General features: G+C 38.3%; 1 protein-coding gene across 3 annotated transcripts in view; it reads right to left on the bottom strand.

Annotated features, from left to right (window-relative positions):
* LOC141459852 (matrix metalloproteinase-2-like) overlaps window positions 1–17842 on the bottom strand; it is a 61326-nt gene that overhangs the window by 2553 nt on the left and 40931 nt on the right. For all 3 annotated transcript variants that reach the window (XM_074139386.1, XM_074139387.1, XM_074139388.1), the window contains 6 exons: window positions 5428–5577; window positions 4033–4181; window positions 3785–3943; window positions 2975–3234; window positions 1277–1418; window positions 936–1196 (listed from right to left, as the gene is read on the bottom strand). In XM_074139386.1, coding sequence (XP_073995487.1) covers window positions 936–1196; window positions 1277–1418; window positions 2975–3234; window positions 3785–3943; window positions 4033–4181; window positions 5428–5577 — 1121 coding nt within the window. The remainder of the gene's footprint in view (window positions 1–935; window positions 1197–1276; window positions 1419–2974; window positions 3235–3784; window positions 3944–4032; window positions 4182–5427; window positions 5578–17842) is intronic.

The raw sequence follows: 17842 nt of genomic DNA, 5'->3' as shown, positions 1-17842 counted from the left end.
TTCCGAGACGGATCAACTTCCTCATATCTAGTTTCTCTTACTGCAGCTGGTAAGGTAGTGTTGTAGTGATCGCTAGAAATGCGTTTAGGTTTCCTGATCACTTAAAAGGTTATTAGTGGAATGCGTAACTCTCAATAAACTGTCAACTTGACAATGTCCTAAAATATCGTTAATACATATGTATATAATAGAACTTGTTGACAAAATCCGGAAACAATCTTTTCAGCCCATGTAAATTACAAAAACATGACCCCCATGAAGTCCAAATTCCCATAATTTGCCTGTGAACGACTCACCTGCCGCGCTTTGAGTTTAAGTATAACATTTATAAGAAGAATAGAGTGATAAAATCGAAATGAAATCTTACACTTCCATTTTGGGGCAGATAACTATTAGGAAAAACTGTCTGGCGCCCAGAGTGCACATAGCATCTAGAAATGCTTAGGGAATGAAAATATTTTCCTTTCACAAGTATGCAAGCAGTTCCTCGTCAAAAGTGTCGTCAGTGGCTCAGAGCTGTTAAAGGTATAAGGGTGATTCTGCAATGAATCCAGTATAGATACATCCTACATCACAGAAGGAAATTTCAATCATAATTTAGTATTAAATCATTATTTAAATTTGGGACAGTAGGAAATTCCCAGAACTTTCTGCCAAGTATTACTACAATCCTACCGACTCAGAAAAGAAAAATCGATTAGCCACAATAATTGCGAAAATAGTATGATTTTTAGAAATCCAGAGCTGAAGACGACTTGGAATGGCTGCGCGCTAGGGCAAAAATTTTGCTGTTAATTGTAAAATAATAAGTTAAATATTTAATAAAAATCATGCCACATAATTAAAATATAATATGAATAAACGATTATAAATGTTTCAAGTAGACAGGAATAAGAAGATTGGAAGAGGTTATATCTCATTCCAATTATACCTACCATCTTTCCAGAGAAAAACAGTGTCGATGTTGTAACCGACACCCCGCCATACGGACATGTCGCGAGGGTAATCCAGTTCGACCTGGCCGTCGTCCTCCAGCCGCCAGTACATGGTCCCACTGAACAGGTAAGTCTTACTGTTGTGACCCCAGATCATTGCCGCATCTATTTTGTCCAGTGTGCTGGGCAGCCCCAATGCTGTAAGTGGCTTTGGATAGCCAGGTTCTAGTGCGACCGCTTGAAATACATAAAACAATTTCCCTACAATAAACGGCCAAAGTTATTTCAATGTTCCATTCTGATAATTAATATTTCTGAAATAGAGTGAAATTATTAGTTACCGATGAAGAAAACAATCTTCTTATCGTGGCGTTCGTAGACTGCATCCACATGAGTAAGGTTCTTTGGCAGCTTCACCCACAGCCTTGAAGTCATAGCAGGGTATCCTTGATACAATCCACGGTCTCCAATCCGCCACATGTACTATATTTAACAATGTTAAACTAAATGCCCAAAATTCTGATTGATAGTTGCGTTTTGTAGTTAAGTATGAGCGCAAGGGGGCGCTCCATATTAGGATATGGCCGAGCAAGTTTAAAGAGTAGGACCAGTTCAGATACGACCAGATTAAAACAATTTAGCGCACCAGACAAGTATTTCTTTGGCACCACCTTTTTGTACTTTCACTTACTCTGGTACTCTGGATAACTAAAGCTTTTCTCAAATGATTAACAGTTTTTTACTAAAGAATAAATTATAGAGTGTATTTTTTATATATCATTTATAAGTTACACAGTTTATGGGCACTTTAGTTAGATCTTAAAACAGCTGGGTCTTTGAAGGTGAGAAACATTCAATAGTTTATTTAATTTTAAATCTGTTTTTTACAAGAGGAGAGTTTGTCACATAACATATTTATTGAATGATCACTAATGATGTACATTAAGAAATAGAAATATATAAATATAAGGTAGTTCGATAGGGCCAAGGGTCTGCAACCTGTATACTTGTTCAACAGAGCCAAGGGCTACCATCTCTAAATTTGTTCGATAAAAGTAATGTCTAGCAGGGAAATAACATGATTTACATTGTTTCCAGCTTATTTGAATCTAAATTCTAGTTATGAGGGACTCTTTAGGAGTTTTAGATGTTTGAGGGTGACTCATTCGTCAAATTATATAGTATTTTAAAAAGAGAATCCAAAGTAGTTGGGAAAGAGTAATCCTTTCTCCCATTCTTTTTAAATTAACAGCTGTAATTATAATTCTACTAGTCTGACCCAACAGTAGGTCATCGTACTGAAGCATCCGTGTGCTTTACCGTGGCAAAGTTGACCTTCAAGATGGCTTTCTGTTCAAGTCAACCTGCTGTAATATCCATAGCCGTACGTAACCCGCTGTTTGCTAATTGTGGGCCTTGATTTTATGTACTAATAATTTTTCGTTTGTTCCTTTATTTTAACATTTCATTCTTGCGTATATATTGAGCTCAATTTTAATAGTTTTAGTACACTAGATAAAACTTTTATTTCAGGTGACCAATCTTATTTTAAAAGTGTAATTGGACAGTTCTGGATAAAATCAAAGATATTTTGTTTTAATTTCTTAACTCTAATAAAACCAAGAAATAGAAAGTACGTGAAAAAATGCCCTGCATGTTAGGATTGACCAAAAATTTGGAAAGTTAGATCAAACAAAGAAACTTTTTTAAACATGCCGAATAATGCTGAACCAATATTCAAACTTTTGTGGAAGTTTAGTTTAGTCGTCTGTCGTTGTCACCCGCCCGTTCACCAGAGACTTCTCTCTAAAGTGCCTTCTTCGCCTTTACGAGGACCCATAGACTTAATGGGCCTCTTAATCCGGCACTACAGTCATTTATGATTTCATTTTCTCCAACTTTACAAGAAGACGTGATTAAAAGAACTCTTTGTTTTAGTTCGCTATTAGTAAATATCTAGACAGATGAGGATGCAAACAGTGGAGTAGTAAACATTGAATAACCTCCACATTCAATTGCAGGTAAAAAAGAGTGAATACCTTTCCTCTGAACACAAACACTTCTCCTCTGATGATGGAGATGGCATCGTACGACGTATTACACTTGTTCGGTTTGTCGAGGTCCAAGATAGGCGTGCTGGCCTTAGGCGTCGTTGGCCGATGTGTGGTTGTGCTGGCCGTAGTTGTCGAAGAGGTTGTCGTTGTGGTGGTGCTAGGCCTGGGTGTGTAGCTGGGGTACAGTGTTGTCTTCTGCCCAGGTTTGTCCCCGTAGTTTTTGCCCCACAATCTTGCATTCGCTCCTGAATTCACAATTTTTCACACTTACACAAGTACAATGCTAATAAATAAAATCGCCATATTATTGAGAATTTATCGCAATCGAGAGATCCTCAAATCACCATCAGAAAGAGCGTTTTAAAATTTTACTTAACTTCCACCTGAATGGCCGGGCACCTAAACAATAAGGCTAACGAATTTTTATCTTTAGTTCAGGGCCACGTAAGACATTGCCACGAGAGCTGACAGTCTATCTAAGAAAATGGCGATCCTGTTGTTGACAATACTCGTCTTATTAGCAGCCCAACTGAATACTTCACCTAGCCTTGACTGAAAAAGTGCGACTAGCTTTTATATTTATTTTTATTAACAGTAAAATATATCGTTATTTTCAAGTCCATTCGACCTCGCTTTCAGTACGAATGGACTCTTTTTGAATGGACAGCTGTGAGGAAGGTGACAGTTTCCAAGAGGATATAACTTAATTTAAGAATTAAATTAAGATTATTAAAATAAGTAATTAAACCAATAAAACTACCGAATATAAAAGGGAGATGTTGATGCTAGAATTACCATAAATCTGTTGGATTCCATATTTATCGTCATCAGGTAGGTCATAATCTTCTTTGAGTCCTTGGTACCAGGGGTACATGAGTGCTCCCGGCACCGAAGAGTGCGACAAGCCGAGGGAGTGGCCGAACTCGTGCGCCGCCACTGCGAACAAGCTTGTTCCTGCAACAGTAGCGTCACCTATCACCCTCCGAAAGAGAAACTAAAATGTTCTAACTGGGTATCACACTCAAAAATAATGCTAAAATAACCATCTTCTTTGAGTTGGTCGTCTCCAATTAGTTGCCAGATCTCTTCAATGTCAAAATGGACGTCACCTCCTCGACCTGAGCCAGGGAAGAAGGCGTGTGCCAGGATCTGCCCCAGTCCGTCGAATGGATACCCATCTCCGTGATAGCCTCTGCAACGACCACAAATAATTTTATTATATAATTGTTAGATGTGGAATTTTAAAAGAAGATATTAGGTATGTCTTTCTCTTTCAGTCGGAGTTTGAGTGTAACCTATATTTCCGACGAGTTCTCAGCTTTTTTGCAGGAAGGATGTGGAGGAGCTGCCATGTGAGAGCTGTCATTGAATCGAAGACTCTCTTCAAATTTATGCCCTTATTATGAATTCAGTGGTCCCATAGGGTGGCCTAGACAAACCTCAAATCCAGCTATTCCATGCTCCATGGCTCCTATTCTATATTCAAACAGCTCCTTAACATCTAAAGGACATCTCCCACCTCCATCCAGGCGACATTCCCAGTTAAACTCAGTGGCAACCCTATCTGTTTCTGCGGCCTCCATGTTCTGAATGTCAAGAAAGCTTTTGTTTTAACTACCATTTCTCGTCAAGAAGTTCAATGTTCTTCCTATACAGTTTTAGATAATATAAATGGGAGATCTCTCAAAAAAGAAAAGAAAAGAGAAAAAGAAAAGTATATCGATGTTGGAGGAAAAGGGTCTATTGATGGTCATTGTATCGTGAACCATAACTAAACAGTTCACATGAATGCCTAAGGTGTTTTAGGCAGCGGAGACAAATATTCTGTCATTATCAGATACCGATTATGTTTATTTATTGTGCCTGCCAAGAATAGGTCAAGGGATGTCACTCAATTGCAGTAACGTAAATTAGAGGAATACATCCCCACCATTTCGTATAAGTAAGCACTAGGAAGGAAGCTTCTGTCCTTTTTCTTCACTCAAGCGGAGTTCTTACTGGCATTGTATGATTTCTTCCAAACATTTACCCATTATGACGTATATTTTTAGCTTTTGAGTGTATTTAGATCAGCTGGGCTATTTGTACGATGTAGATACGATACATAGATCTGTAAACAGCAGTAAATAGAATGTGGGTGTAGATCTGTATGCAACTGCAAATAGAATTTTAAATGAGGTTTAGGTTTCTAGAGGTATGACAATATTGAGTAGTGTCCTCGACTATGTCACTTAGAGGATAAACGAGAGGTTTGTAGTGTTTGTAGTGAAATGGGAGATCTGATATTGTCACGTGAAGTGTACGAATACGATTGATCCTTCTGAGACACTACAATTCGATGCAAAAAAAATTGGGTTGCAATAATTAAAGCAGAATTAAAACATTATTATGAAAATAATTTATTACTTAAGAGAACGACTTGAATAAATGATCATTACTTTTCGAAATAGACAAGTATGTCAGCGTCATCACTGTTGATCTCTCGAAACTGCAGCTTGGAGTGCCTGGCCCATATCTGGAGGGCCTTGCTCAGGTCGTACCTCAGTCGGCCGCGGTCCAATCCGCTGACGAAGAACTTTGTCCTTAAACTGAAAGAAAAATCTTATGAAAAATCTTCTGGGCTTCAGTTGGAGACAAATCATGTCTCTTTACACAGAAATTTCTGCTGCGAGACAGTACCAGCTAATTCGATAACACAACAGCTAAACTACCTACCATTCTTCTGCATGTTTTCAGTTAAAGAGTACCTAATTGTAAAATACAAGTGCCCTTCAGTAAATGTGCCATAGCATTTACAAATCCATCACACTCCTCATTGAATTCACACTGCCCACGTAAATTCTTGACGAGTCATCTCTATCGAGGTTGGATCTACCCAGCCGGTTTGAACACAACAAGCTTTAATTAATAAGATGGTTCTCCTGGGCCAGTAAGAATTAGGGTGGGAAAATTCAAGAATGATTAGAGACATAGGGTGCTGTCCGGCATATTAAGTCTGGGTGAGGCTGTAAAGAGGTAATACTGTGACGCAGAGGGAGATTGATTACGGGTCTGGCGACGCCAAGGGGCTCTGAGGCGGCGCCCCAAGTCTGCCGATCGATGGCCCGGCTCATCTCTTCAGCTCAACACGCCACAGGTCTGCTCGCCATCCCCCTCCTCCCCGCCCCGCGCGCTAATTGATACATTTCTGGTCACCCTCTTTATGTCTGAGCAGAGATATCCGGAAGTTAGCTCCACACTTCCACAAATCTGGAGAGTGAACACTTATTTCTAAAATTATCAAACTAACTCAAACTTTCAAATTTTCTTCAACTTGAACTGCTTACGAAAACTTAAGCTGCCTTCAAAACTAGTAAACTTCAAACACTGTGATGGTGCCGTTTGTTCTGTGTGCCATTATATATAAAATAATTAATATCTAATTATTTAAATCGTATGAAATGAAATCATATTTGTTAAAAGATTGGTTTTTAAATCATTCTAAAGAGCATTAACTTGGACTTCTGGTTCAGTATATTTTAAATAAAATAAGAAAGGTAAGATTAATTATCGGCTTGCCCCTCGCACAGAGAAAAGTAAAGGCAGGATGATAAAATAGGAGGAGAGATTTTCTAAGTAATAAGTTTCTTTCAACTTGGTTTATTACTTGAGGGTGACTTTAAAAATTCGCCACGCCAAACTTCTTTTACTCTGCACAAAATTATTGAATACCTACGTAAATAACACATGTAATAAAACAAATCTGAAGATTAAAATTCTCTTCGAACCATGAATATATCAATCAATTTTAATTCTTACTAACACTAGAGAGGTTATAAAATCGTATCCTGCACTTCAGGAGCTGAAAACTACATCAGACCCGTCACCAGGACTGTCCAGAAAGAACTATCTCACGGAAATAATAATATCAAAATTTGGAGCAGAGCTCTGTATGCACATTGTCAATATTTTATTTATCTTTGCTAAGTTTAAGTCCTGGGGACTAGGACACAAAAATGAACTTGGTTCAATCGGCCCATTTCTTGATTTTGCTACGTTTCCTCGAACATACTAATTTGATGAGGTTATGAAGGAGCTGTCACGCCAATGACATCACGCTTCTAACATCTTTTTATTATAGCAATACGATAAGATGTCAGACTATCATATTAGCATAAAGTGTAGTTTTATGAAAGTTTAATTACGAAAAAGGAGGAAGTGAAAGTGTTGTGTGTTAGTAATAATAGTAGAGATAACAATGTCCTGCACGTTACTTCCGGTAACTCCTTTGGCAGGAGTTTGGAGCTAAATTCCAAATTGATCAATTTTGAATGTAGACATGTGCGATGTCTGATGTTCATTAACCTGACAATCGGACCAACTTGGTCTTGGCGTCAGTTCTAGTTTAACCGTAAACAAGATGTTGCTTAAAAAAGAAAACATCTGTTTAAACATTAAACGACTTTTGCTAAACGCATTGACTTACATAAAGTTTGACTGAAACTTGGGTTATGTAGCCAATTGGCTGCGCATTATTGTAGAACTCTTCACAACAATAAAATGTTTTTTGTTGAAGTATCGATGTCTCAGCTTCCACAGAACTCTACCTTGAGAAACAATTTCAACCAAAGTACAGTTACAAATATTCGGCCCTCTGAGTGATTGGGGAACAGATGTTATGTATGTTCTGTGCGCGCTATGCAGTAATTCTAAATGGAAAAATCGATGAGTAGAATCGGTTGTAGCCACTATTTTATAATAAATTACAGAGAGTATAATGCAAGTAAAAATACACTTTATAACTAAATAATAAATTCATCTACCACGGAAGTTCGTGAAAGTTTAAAATAAAAGAATAGTTATCAAAAAACACAGTTTAGTACATTTTAACTAGACAAACAAAAACCAGTGTAGTAATATTTTACTTATTAGTATGATAAAGCTAACCAAAGTTTATTTTTAGATAAATCAGATGAATTCTTAATGGAACGTACGGGTTTACTAAATGTACAAAATGTGAGCAGAATTAAACATCTCGCTCTAGGGAGCATATTGAGTGTAACAGCGTTTGAAATAGCTATAAATAGTATAACAAGATATATTCCTTCTCTGGTTAAATCAGTTCTCTTTGGGGCGATTTGACTGCCTTCGTCACCAAAGACAGTGTCCTGCAAGAGCAACATGCCCTAAATAATTTGGATTAATGATCCAATCGTAATGGCCTCAAATTCCACTCTTCTTAAAAAACTAAATACATGATTTTTTCTAGAGAACGTCCTCAACTTTGCTTATGCTTGAATGAAACTGTAGGAACTGCGGTAAAAACTTGCTACCTAGGACTAACAGTGGATCTAAGCCTCACATCCGAGATATTCGCTTATCTTTTATCTTGAACTTGAGGGGTGGAGTCAGCGAGGTATTGTTGGAAGCATAGAGGACAATAATCTGATCAAAAATCGACTATAGTAGTTTGTAAATAGTTCTGTCCGAGAAACTGCCTTAAAAGTTTAAACCCTAAACAAAACCAAGGTATCGGAGCACGCTATCGTTGGGTGCTTTCAGAACTAGCCCGGTGCCCAGCATGTATGAAGAAGCGGCTGAAATAAGGTACACAAGTAACTTGTTATCCAACACAGAAAACAACTTAGTCTCACCTTCAAAGTTGTGAACTGTTCGTCTTTGGAACATGGGCTCATTATTCCGACAAGAAACCTGGCGAACTCCATCGATATTTTATATTTAAACTTGATAAAACATCAAAAATATATAAAACAGAAGAGGTAGAAAGTTGGAAAAATGTAGATAAGATATTATTAAAGACGGCTCTAAAAATCTTGATGGCTGAGATACAGTAGTCGCCATAGAGAATAAAAAAATATATATTTCTGTTATATCAATCAAATGGGATCTGTACAGCAGAACTATAAGCAATCTAGATGGCACTGAGCACAGTGGGTGTGGGTTGGGGGACTGATGCTCTGATTTCATGCTTCATTCAGTTCTTTACAATCATTAAAACTCAACTATCCAAAGCATTCCAACGAATAGGATATTCATAGATTATTGTTCAACTTAAAAAATGAAGGAAATTGTTTGGGTTCTTGAGATGGTAGACTAAGTGGCAACATGATTATTGGCTCGAAAGCAAGGGAAGCTGCTGCCATGGTGATGAGGAGCATTCCTACTGAAGTAGTAGAGGCACGGCAAAGGTGATTGTCTACTGCTCCAATGGAATGTTATAAGTATTAAGAAAACTGTGGGACACTTCCCTCAGGTCTATCCGGGGAGAAGAGGTAGTAGTAGCAGGACTGACAATCGTTAGGGGCCTACTTGGGTCTCCTGAGATATACAGCTCATGCATCATGTTCCAATTGAATGCACTTTATTCGCACAGCGTAGGAGAAACAATATGTTCCTTAACTCATCGTTGATACCCTGAAAATTTATCTAAACAACAAAGATCGGAAGAATCTCTTCTTAAAGGTGACAGCAATGCACCAAAAAATTGAAAAACAATATTAAGATGTTTATGAAATTCGGAGTTTAAGGTTATATGGGGTACATCACAGTAAGAAAGATAGTTTGAAAGCGTGCCAGTGTCGCAGACTACTAAATATTTAGTGACACTGAGCCTAGTTTTATCGAAAGCTGTAACTGCAACAAAGACAAGGCTGCCAGGTGGCATGGTTACATAAATGAATAAAATCTAGTTGGTTAGCGTAACTGATGTAAACAAACTTCTTCTAGCTGAGTAATGTCCTTAGCAGCACCGTTCTCATGATCGTTGCACCAACATCCATCTGACCACTCATACCACTTTCAGTTACTGCAATGTCTCAAACTTCTTATTTACTGCTTCAAAGTCATATTGTAAATGAATTAATGGTTAGTTGGCTTCACTATCCACATCGAATCCAATTCCGAGGGAAGCGTGACGTATCAAACCCCCAAAATGGAATAACTTCTGTGCTACTTTCATTTCTATTTACCACTTTGTATTTATTTTTGTAATAAGTTAGAGCTACCTCCCGATATTCAGAATGTATCAACTAGACAGTATCAAATTCTATAGAAAAGTAAAAAAGTGAAGCCATTTAATCTCAGAGCTGAAATTTCCCAACTCTCTTAATAACAGTTTGTAATACATCACATTCATTGAAAACTGATGTCTTCTTTTTACACACGAGGGGAGGGTAAGCTAACTTGGGTGGGGCAGCAATTTATTGGCGATTCGAGACCTAAAGGTACACTATGATTCATTATATATAATTAAGATAAACAGATCAGTGGGTAACTGATGTAGGAACACTGCTATCACCCGCACCGTCCGTCAGCAATCAATGTGGTTGTTGGAAGGTACGAGCAGGGTTATATTCGCTCACTCAAGGAGGTTGTGATGGGGACATTAACTTGCACATCACACCCAGATTGAGTGAGTCAACATAACCTGCACGCATTCTGCTTCTGAGCGCTGGACCTCAGTTCACCTCCTCTAGTTCTTACTGCCGCTGGGGCGCCATCCATTCTGCCACTGCGAGCATCCTAAAAAAACATTCTTAAACCATGGCCAACTATTCATTCCGTGCCTGGGAGCCAACTTTTTTAGGCCCCCTCTGTAAATTCTTATAATAAAACATTAAAAAAGAAAAAAAAATAGTACTGAATATTCAAACTTCTAGGAAATGTCATGCTCATGAATGTAATCTAAGGAGTTCAAAAAATAAGGTTCCTGAAAGGGTTCTTTACAATAACCTCGGATGACTCCGCACCTTAAATAATTAAAAAAAATAAAATAATAAATTAAAAAAAACAAAAAATGGAACATTAATTTAGTAAGGGGGCGCTTCCTGGAAGATTTGGTCCAAAGCCAAGCTCTCATCTTTTCTGAACGCCACCACTAAACCAAACACCAAAATTGAACTACCATTAATTTTCTGTTTTTAATTTATGCTGACAGCGCACCCAAACAGATCAAATTATAAAAAAAAAATCCACATTTTTGGCCACAGAGTAACTCGAAACGCACATTTACGATACAAAACAAAGTATAACATTTGATACGATTACAATATTTTTTGTCCAACTACTAGCTGGAAGTAGTAAGAGAAAGTAAGAATCTAGGCAGCAGTCGGAGAAAACTTTGCATAAATCTAGCGTCTAGCGGTAGCGGATAGACAGTGAAGATTCGGCTAGATAGAACTCTACAGCTGTAGACGTTGAATAGAAATGGAGTAAGTTATGTGAGGGTAGCACACGTCACAGATGTGCAACACAGATGTACATATGAGGCGACAGAGCAGGTTTACCAACTGCAGCCAGCCACTCTCTGCTGCAATCCTGGCTTTCATCCACTCGCATTGAGAGTCAACAACAACAATGATACGATTTCTTCTTACCAAAATCTGCCACAATGTTTCCCTTCACTAATTTTAAATGGCGGCAAAGATCATCCTGTTAAAAGTAATTATACAAGTCAAATACGATAAATGTGTACAGCTTGCAACGTGAAAAGATGGAATAATTCCAGTTGCAACAGGTGGTTTTTAATGAGACACTGAGATAGTGTCACAAAATTCAGTTGAGTGCACTTGACCCAGAAGAATACGTTTAATGGAAATCATCTCTGCTCTGTCGAGAGTATCGATAAATAATTAAATATATATGGAATAATAATCGGGAGTTGGAACAGATAATCCCGCCTGAAAATAAGCGATTACTTCTCTTATAGGATATAATTTAGGTTAGAAATTCGAAGCAGATAAAACATTGTGGTCTGGTACTAGAGAAGGATATTCTTATATATCAAAAATGGGTTCTTCTGAGAACGTTTTTTTCAATTAGGGCCACGTTGGCATCTGAGGGTCATTGTGCCGGAGTCTTTTTGTGCACTGCTGGCCTCCAGACTGCGTTCTATGTAATCAATCAACAATAAGCTGGAAGCAGCTCCAGCACAAGATAATCTGAATCCAGACCGACAGCTGAATTCGAGCTAGGCTATAGTATGCACTAGTGAACGCTGAAATGCTACTGTTACCAGATTGTGGTCTGAATAGATACTGAAGCACATGTAGGCTAGTCAGTCAGCAGGTGTTTGACGCACCCAGTTCCATGCAAAGCTCAACTCTTCCGCCCTATTTTTAGTTACCATAGTTTCGCTTGCGCACTTCTTTTACAAAACCAATCAAGCACAATTAGAAAACACCACAAGACTGATCCCCGCACAATTTCGCTTCTAACGAATAAATTTGCAGAATGAAGAAGTAATTGCTATAAAAAACTTCTATTGGACGCGCAGATATTCTTTTTTAACTTAGGCTTCCCCAACTTCTTTATCAGATTTCTTGATGGGGGCATGAAGGTTGATGTAACAATATTTGGACCAAATATTGCAGTTCCAGCGGCATCCAGCATACAATGTTGGCAGCAATGCTAGCAAAGTTACCACCGCAATAGCCCCTCGATACCGCTCTATCTTACGCCTTTTCTTTGAGGAACTGTTGACTCAAAAGAAACCTGAAGAGGCCAAGTCTGAACTTGATGGCGCCTGCAAATTAAGGAGGATGGAGGAAACCTCAATCAACTCCTGACTGACTGCGATTTCATTATCCAAGCAAGATTTTTACAATTGGCGAGTTATCAGGTTGCGAAGGCAGATATACTCTCTCTGGAAACAACTAGGGTCCTACTTTTCAAGGCTACTTAGACTGGAAGAGATGTTGCAGGCCTCTTGTGGCGCCAGTATGGATCTTGAAAGTTCGACAGTATAACACTTTTATACACCGAATAAAGATACTATCGCTCAATGCTCTCTGGTCAGCTGAACTGCTAATCTCAGACTAGTTCGGCACCAAAACAATTTCTATCAAAAAAACTAAGCTAAATGTGAACTAACAGAACACAGTGAAAGGAGGATCCCAACAAAGTTCCCTTCGAATCGGGAAATGTCACAGGTCAAAGAGTTTCCACCTGACCTTTCTTGCAACTTGTAATTCCAAGGAAGGTTTATAAAGGGCACAGGTAGCTTTGTAAAGGGTAGAGGTAGTTTTTTACATGGCAGAGGTAGCTTTATAAAGGGTGCAGGTAGCTTTATAAAGGGTGCAGGTGGCTTTATAAAGGGTGCAGGTTGCTTTTATTAAGGGCAAAAAGACAAGGAAAAATAATGCTGCCTTAAATTTCAATATTGAGTCACGTGACGTGTTCAGCATCAAACGTGGAATTTTATGCCAACTTTATTTATTAATAAATACTATGTGGCAGGTTTGCGTCTTTGGAAAATTTCAAGATTTGAAGATAAAATATTAATTGTATTATTTCGAGTAAGGGGGTCTTTTTGCGCGGCCACACCAGATTTTAGCGGTAACCCGATTCTACCAGGTGTAAGATGAACAAATCTGCATCAATACCGAAAAAAGTGTGTAATTACGTAAGAAGGTTTTAAGGGATCAGCGGTCCCCAGTAAATATTTGTTCTAAGTTCGGCCCGAAATAGTTACAGCAGTAGCGTGGCCGGTGGGAGTATAGTTCTGCCCTCTCCTTGCTCCAACACCGTGTATTGTTTACAGATACACACATGGGTCTCCATGGAGACGAACACGTCACAACATATACCAAAATACACAATAACCCGAGCGCTCAGACAAGTGATGACGCTTCTTGCCTAGCAGCCTGCTTAGCTTATTGGCCCCATCACATTCCTACCCAAAAATCTGCTATTTACTGCCCCATTTGAGGGCCTAATTAGAAGGTTCCAACTGCCTTTCCTAAGGATTTTCCAAACTTTATTTCAATAATTGTCCTCCTCCTCCTCCGAGGATGACGTGACATTTTCCAGAACCGAACTTTACACGCCCAGTTACCATAGGATTAGCCAGCAAGGCGCCCAGTTAGGTGCTCCTTACCTCCACCACACACCGCTTAAAGAAAAAAGCAATATTTTGTTCCGAAGAAAAGGAAATAGATCATAAAGTTTTGCAAAATATTGAGAGCAATATTAAAACTATGCACACGCATAGATTGTTACATATGATCATGATTTTAGAAGGACAAAGAAAGTAAATATGTTTACAAATATTTTAGTAGTTACAAACTTGACGATTAAGGGTATTGGATGCTCTCAAGCCAGCGGATCTCAGACTAGTTCGGCATCGAAACATTTTCTATCAATAAAACTGAGCTAAATTTGAACTAACAAAGTAGCAGCGAAAGGTCGTTTTTTTTAGGAGGATATGGTGGAGCAATTTTGATGTATCTGGCGGTACCCAAATGTAATGTTGGGTTTCCCGCGATATTTAGCTGCAGTTATCGTGAATGTAAACAATTTTAAATTGTGAATGTAAACATTTTATAACTTTAATTTCATTTCTGAGACCTCTCTCAGCTTCTCGATTATTTGACCTTAGTTAGGAAAATCTCACTTCCAAAAGTTCCACTTTTCCCGATGTTTGTTTATTTGCGATTTTTTGGGAGAGGTTTTCAATGATTTTCTTTAAATTTGGAACGCTCATTGAATGATGTATGTTGATGTATTTTCCAGGGAAATTCTATTCAAGAGCTTTCAGGGACGGGGGGAGATGTCTTTAGGCTTTTCTTATAGAATTGCCTATTCAGTGTCACTATACGATCATATCACTTATGTAGAATTAAAAAGGTTGAAGTTGTTGTAGAAATCGCAATTCGAATAGCATTCCTCGATCGTAAGTAGTTTTCTTAGTGAGCCCGAAAGTTTGTAAAAACATTACATGTACATCTTCTACTTGGAAATGTTCACCACCAAGAAACAGCTGATATAGAGGAAGAACGGCCCTTTAAAGTAACACTCGAATGTTTTACAAACTAAATAATGGGAGTTTTTCATTTTCGAGAATTCAGTCAGAGAAAATGCGTGAGAATATGTAAAGCATAATTTTCGGATGGAGAGCCAATCAAAACGTGAATTTCCTGTGAAAGCCAAGTTTGAATAGTTGGCACAATCCTTATATTTCCTGCCAGAGATAGAAAGTGAGAGCATAAGTTGGAGTTGGAAAAGAATGAGATATTGGAGGGGCGGGGGGGGATGCGGATGAAGTTATCAGCAGCAGAGATAAGGAAGTGCAGAGACAGGCGGATAGGGGCCGTCACAGTTTGTTATCTGCACCACAGGCACCATTCTCGAGTCTGGATGCTGCTGCTATGCTGATGCTAGATGAAAGTATGGTATGATTAAAATTACTGGTCTAAGTGGATCCCACTGAGCACGAACAGCCCAATTTCCCTGACTTCTAAAGAAGAAGTTACAGCACTTACGGTAGATTTGGAGTTTTTACAGCAAATATCCGTTTTGAAATCTCCAGAGTGCGAAAAAGTTGTTTCATGATATTTTGGGTATCCAAGGTAACTAAAAAAATCGCGGATACTTTTAATCTGCGAACATGACTGGCAACAACAATGTTACTGACTGGATTTTCTGAGATTTTCTCTTGGGGACCCCCTTCTAAAATTTTTCAAAAATTTGAATGCTCATGAAAGAAATTTGAACGTTGGTATATTACGATCTATAATAACTAGCATTTGAAACAGTTGGCCTAGAAAACTTATTTTAGCGGCCTTCCTAGAGAAGGGTTCTCCTACAAAGGGCTTCTTAGTAAATGCACTAAATCCAAGTGCCTAAATAACAAAATAGTACTTGATTGAAAAAAATATTACATAGGAAAGTAAGGACAAGCAATCCATGACAATGGACTCTTTTATTAAATTAAATTTAATTTGAATACAACAGAAATTCTAAAACTAGTAGTCAAAAGGAACCAAATAATCAAAATAAAAGTGGAACATGAAAACACCAGCAGTGATGGCTGTGCCATCTGTGACAAATTGTAGCGACAAGTCCGACACGGAAGAATTGCAATCTCTGAAGCGGCATTGCTTTCTCGAGTAGTTAGTTCCTCTCTGAAAAATTTGAACTTGGACATGAATTATATTAGACCTAAACTTTGGTTTAAAATTTAGTCAGAGAACAATTTTCTGCTGAGGTAGGGGAGAATTGTGACGTCTGACTTCCATAAGGATAATTTTATTATATTAAGCTTCCTGTTAAAATGTCATTTCGGCGCCATTTCTAGTCCACCCTCTCTCATACACTTTGTTAAGCCAGATTAAATGTGTTTCTAAAATCCGAGGGTCGGAAGTAACACTCCTCAATACGGATTTTTCTTTCACGATTTGTTTCCGTTTATCTATTTAAAGTTTCCAAGGCAATAGAGCGCCTTGAAGCATTTGAACTGGCGTGGGACAAGCCATCAGTAATATTTATTCTTCGAATTAGGTGCCGAATTCGAAAATGGCGCGGCAAGGATTGTCTGGAAGTGTCAAGAGGAGAGCGAATAGAAAGCTTTGGGTGATCGGATAAGAGAGACTGAAGCCTCCAGAAGGGAATGTTTTGGGCCATAGTGAACGTTTGGTACTCACAGGACCAAAATAAGTAACTCTGGATACTCTGGGAGAAATTGAAGTTAGCAATTATTTAGCATGGTAAGATATTCCCAAGTTCCTAAGTGCAAATCGCTTGCACTAGGATGCTGCTATCCGTAATTTGATGAAGAGTTAGTTTTGAACGTGTGTCAACGAGTTGTGCTGGAAAGTAACAACATAACTTTGGTTCTTGTCATTTTTTGTCAGACGTTAATGTACATTCTTAAATATGAGGCAGTGTCGGCACAAAGAAGCGTGACCTCTTGCAAGTAATCATTTAAATAAATAGAGTTGTAAGGGAAGGTTGTTGAGATGGGTTTAGGCGGAAGTGGCGTAATAAATTAAAATAATGAAGAAATTATTTAAGAAACTTACTAAGTCTGTTGAAGAACAGTAGCTGTGAAAAGGCAATCTTCACCGTTTAGTAAATGAGGAGGTGGAAGACGAAGCGGAACTGAGACTGACCGTGGCAAAGACACGGCTATCTTGTGCTCCCACAGTGCGCATGCCCAGAACACATATGGGGCGGCTCGGCACAATTAAATTCTGTTTACAGAGAAAGAGACAGAGAGAGTAATGGTAATGCTAATTCTTCTTCGCCTTTTATTATTCTATCGCCCCAACTAACACTCGCCGCCCCCGATAGTTGCCGCCAAATATACTCGTATAGTTCCTCTCACTCCCTCCCACAGCTGAAATCGCGCTCATTTTCAATTTTAATATTTTCACCGGAAATATTATGTCCCTATCTCTGTGTGAGTACCACCGCAACTCAAATACCCAAAATCGCAGAAAGACTAAACTTGAAATTTCGCTTAGGTGCTTTAAGAGAACCTCAGATTAAGGTATCAATTCAAAATGTGACCGCGGAAGTACCACTATACCGAATCGATTTTCCAGTTTTTTAAGATTTTATCAAAACTATCTTTAAAATTAGGGTACTTTTGGGGAAAAAAATGATTATGCCTTCCATGCTCTAAACTATCTGTATTGTTTTGTCTTGCCATCTCAATAATATTAATAAGAATAAATTGTAAGGCTAAATTGCCCAATTTAAAGAGATTTGTACCTTATTAGTACCTTATCGAATAGACGTTTACATCGCTGCTACCATTTTATTTAAATTTCTAATATTTATTAAAAACTTTAAAATCTACAGCCCCCCCTTCCTATTTGAAGCACATCCCCAGAAAATTCTATTAAAAAGTTTGAAGTACTTTTGGGTGAGGAAGTGGATAGATTTCTTCAAATTAATATTTCTATTGTATGTATTGAAGTCCAACTCTCTTTGCTACACTAATTAAGCAATGTCTGATGATGGAAGAAGCAGCGAAAGGGTCAAGGGTACCAATACGCATGCGTGCTAAGAGAGAGATGGAAACAATGATAACCTTCCCAGTTATTATGATTTTGTCGAAAAGAGTTCCTA

This window comes from Rhodnius prolixus, unplaced genomic scaffold (genome assembly GCF_049639745.1).
Source record: "Rhodnius prolixus isolate KJV_2025 unplaced genomic scaffold, Rpr scaffold_23, whole genome shotgun sequence".
In the NCBI taxonomy this organism is placed as follows: Eukaryota; Metazoa; Arthropoda; class Insecta; order Hemiptera; family Reduviidae; genus Rhodnius; species Rhodnius prolixus.
The sequence above is the reverse complement of the archived record's forward strand: the minus strand, read 5'-3'. Positions and strand labels throughout refer to the sequence as shown.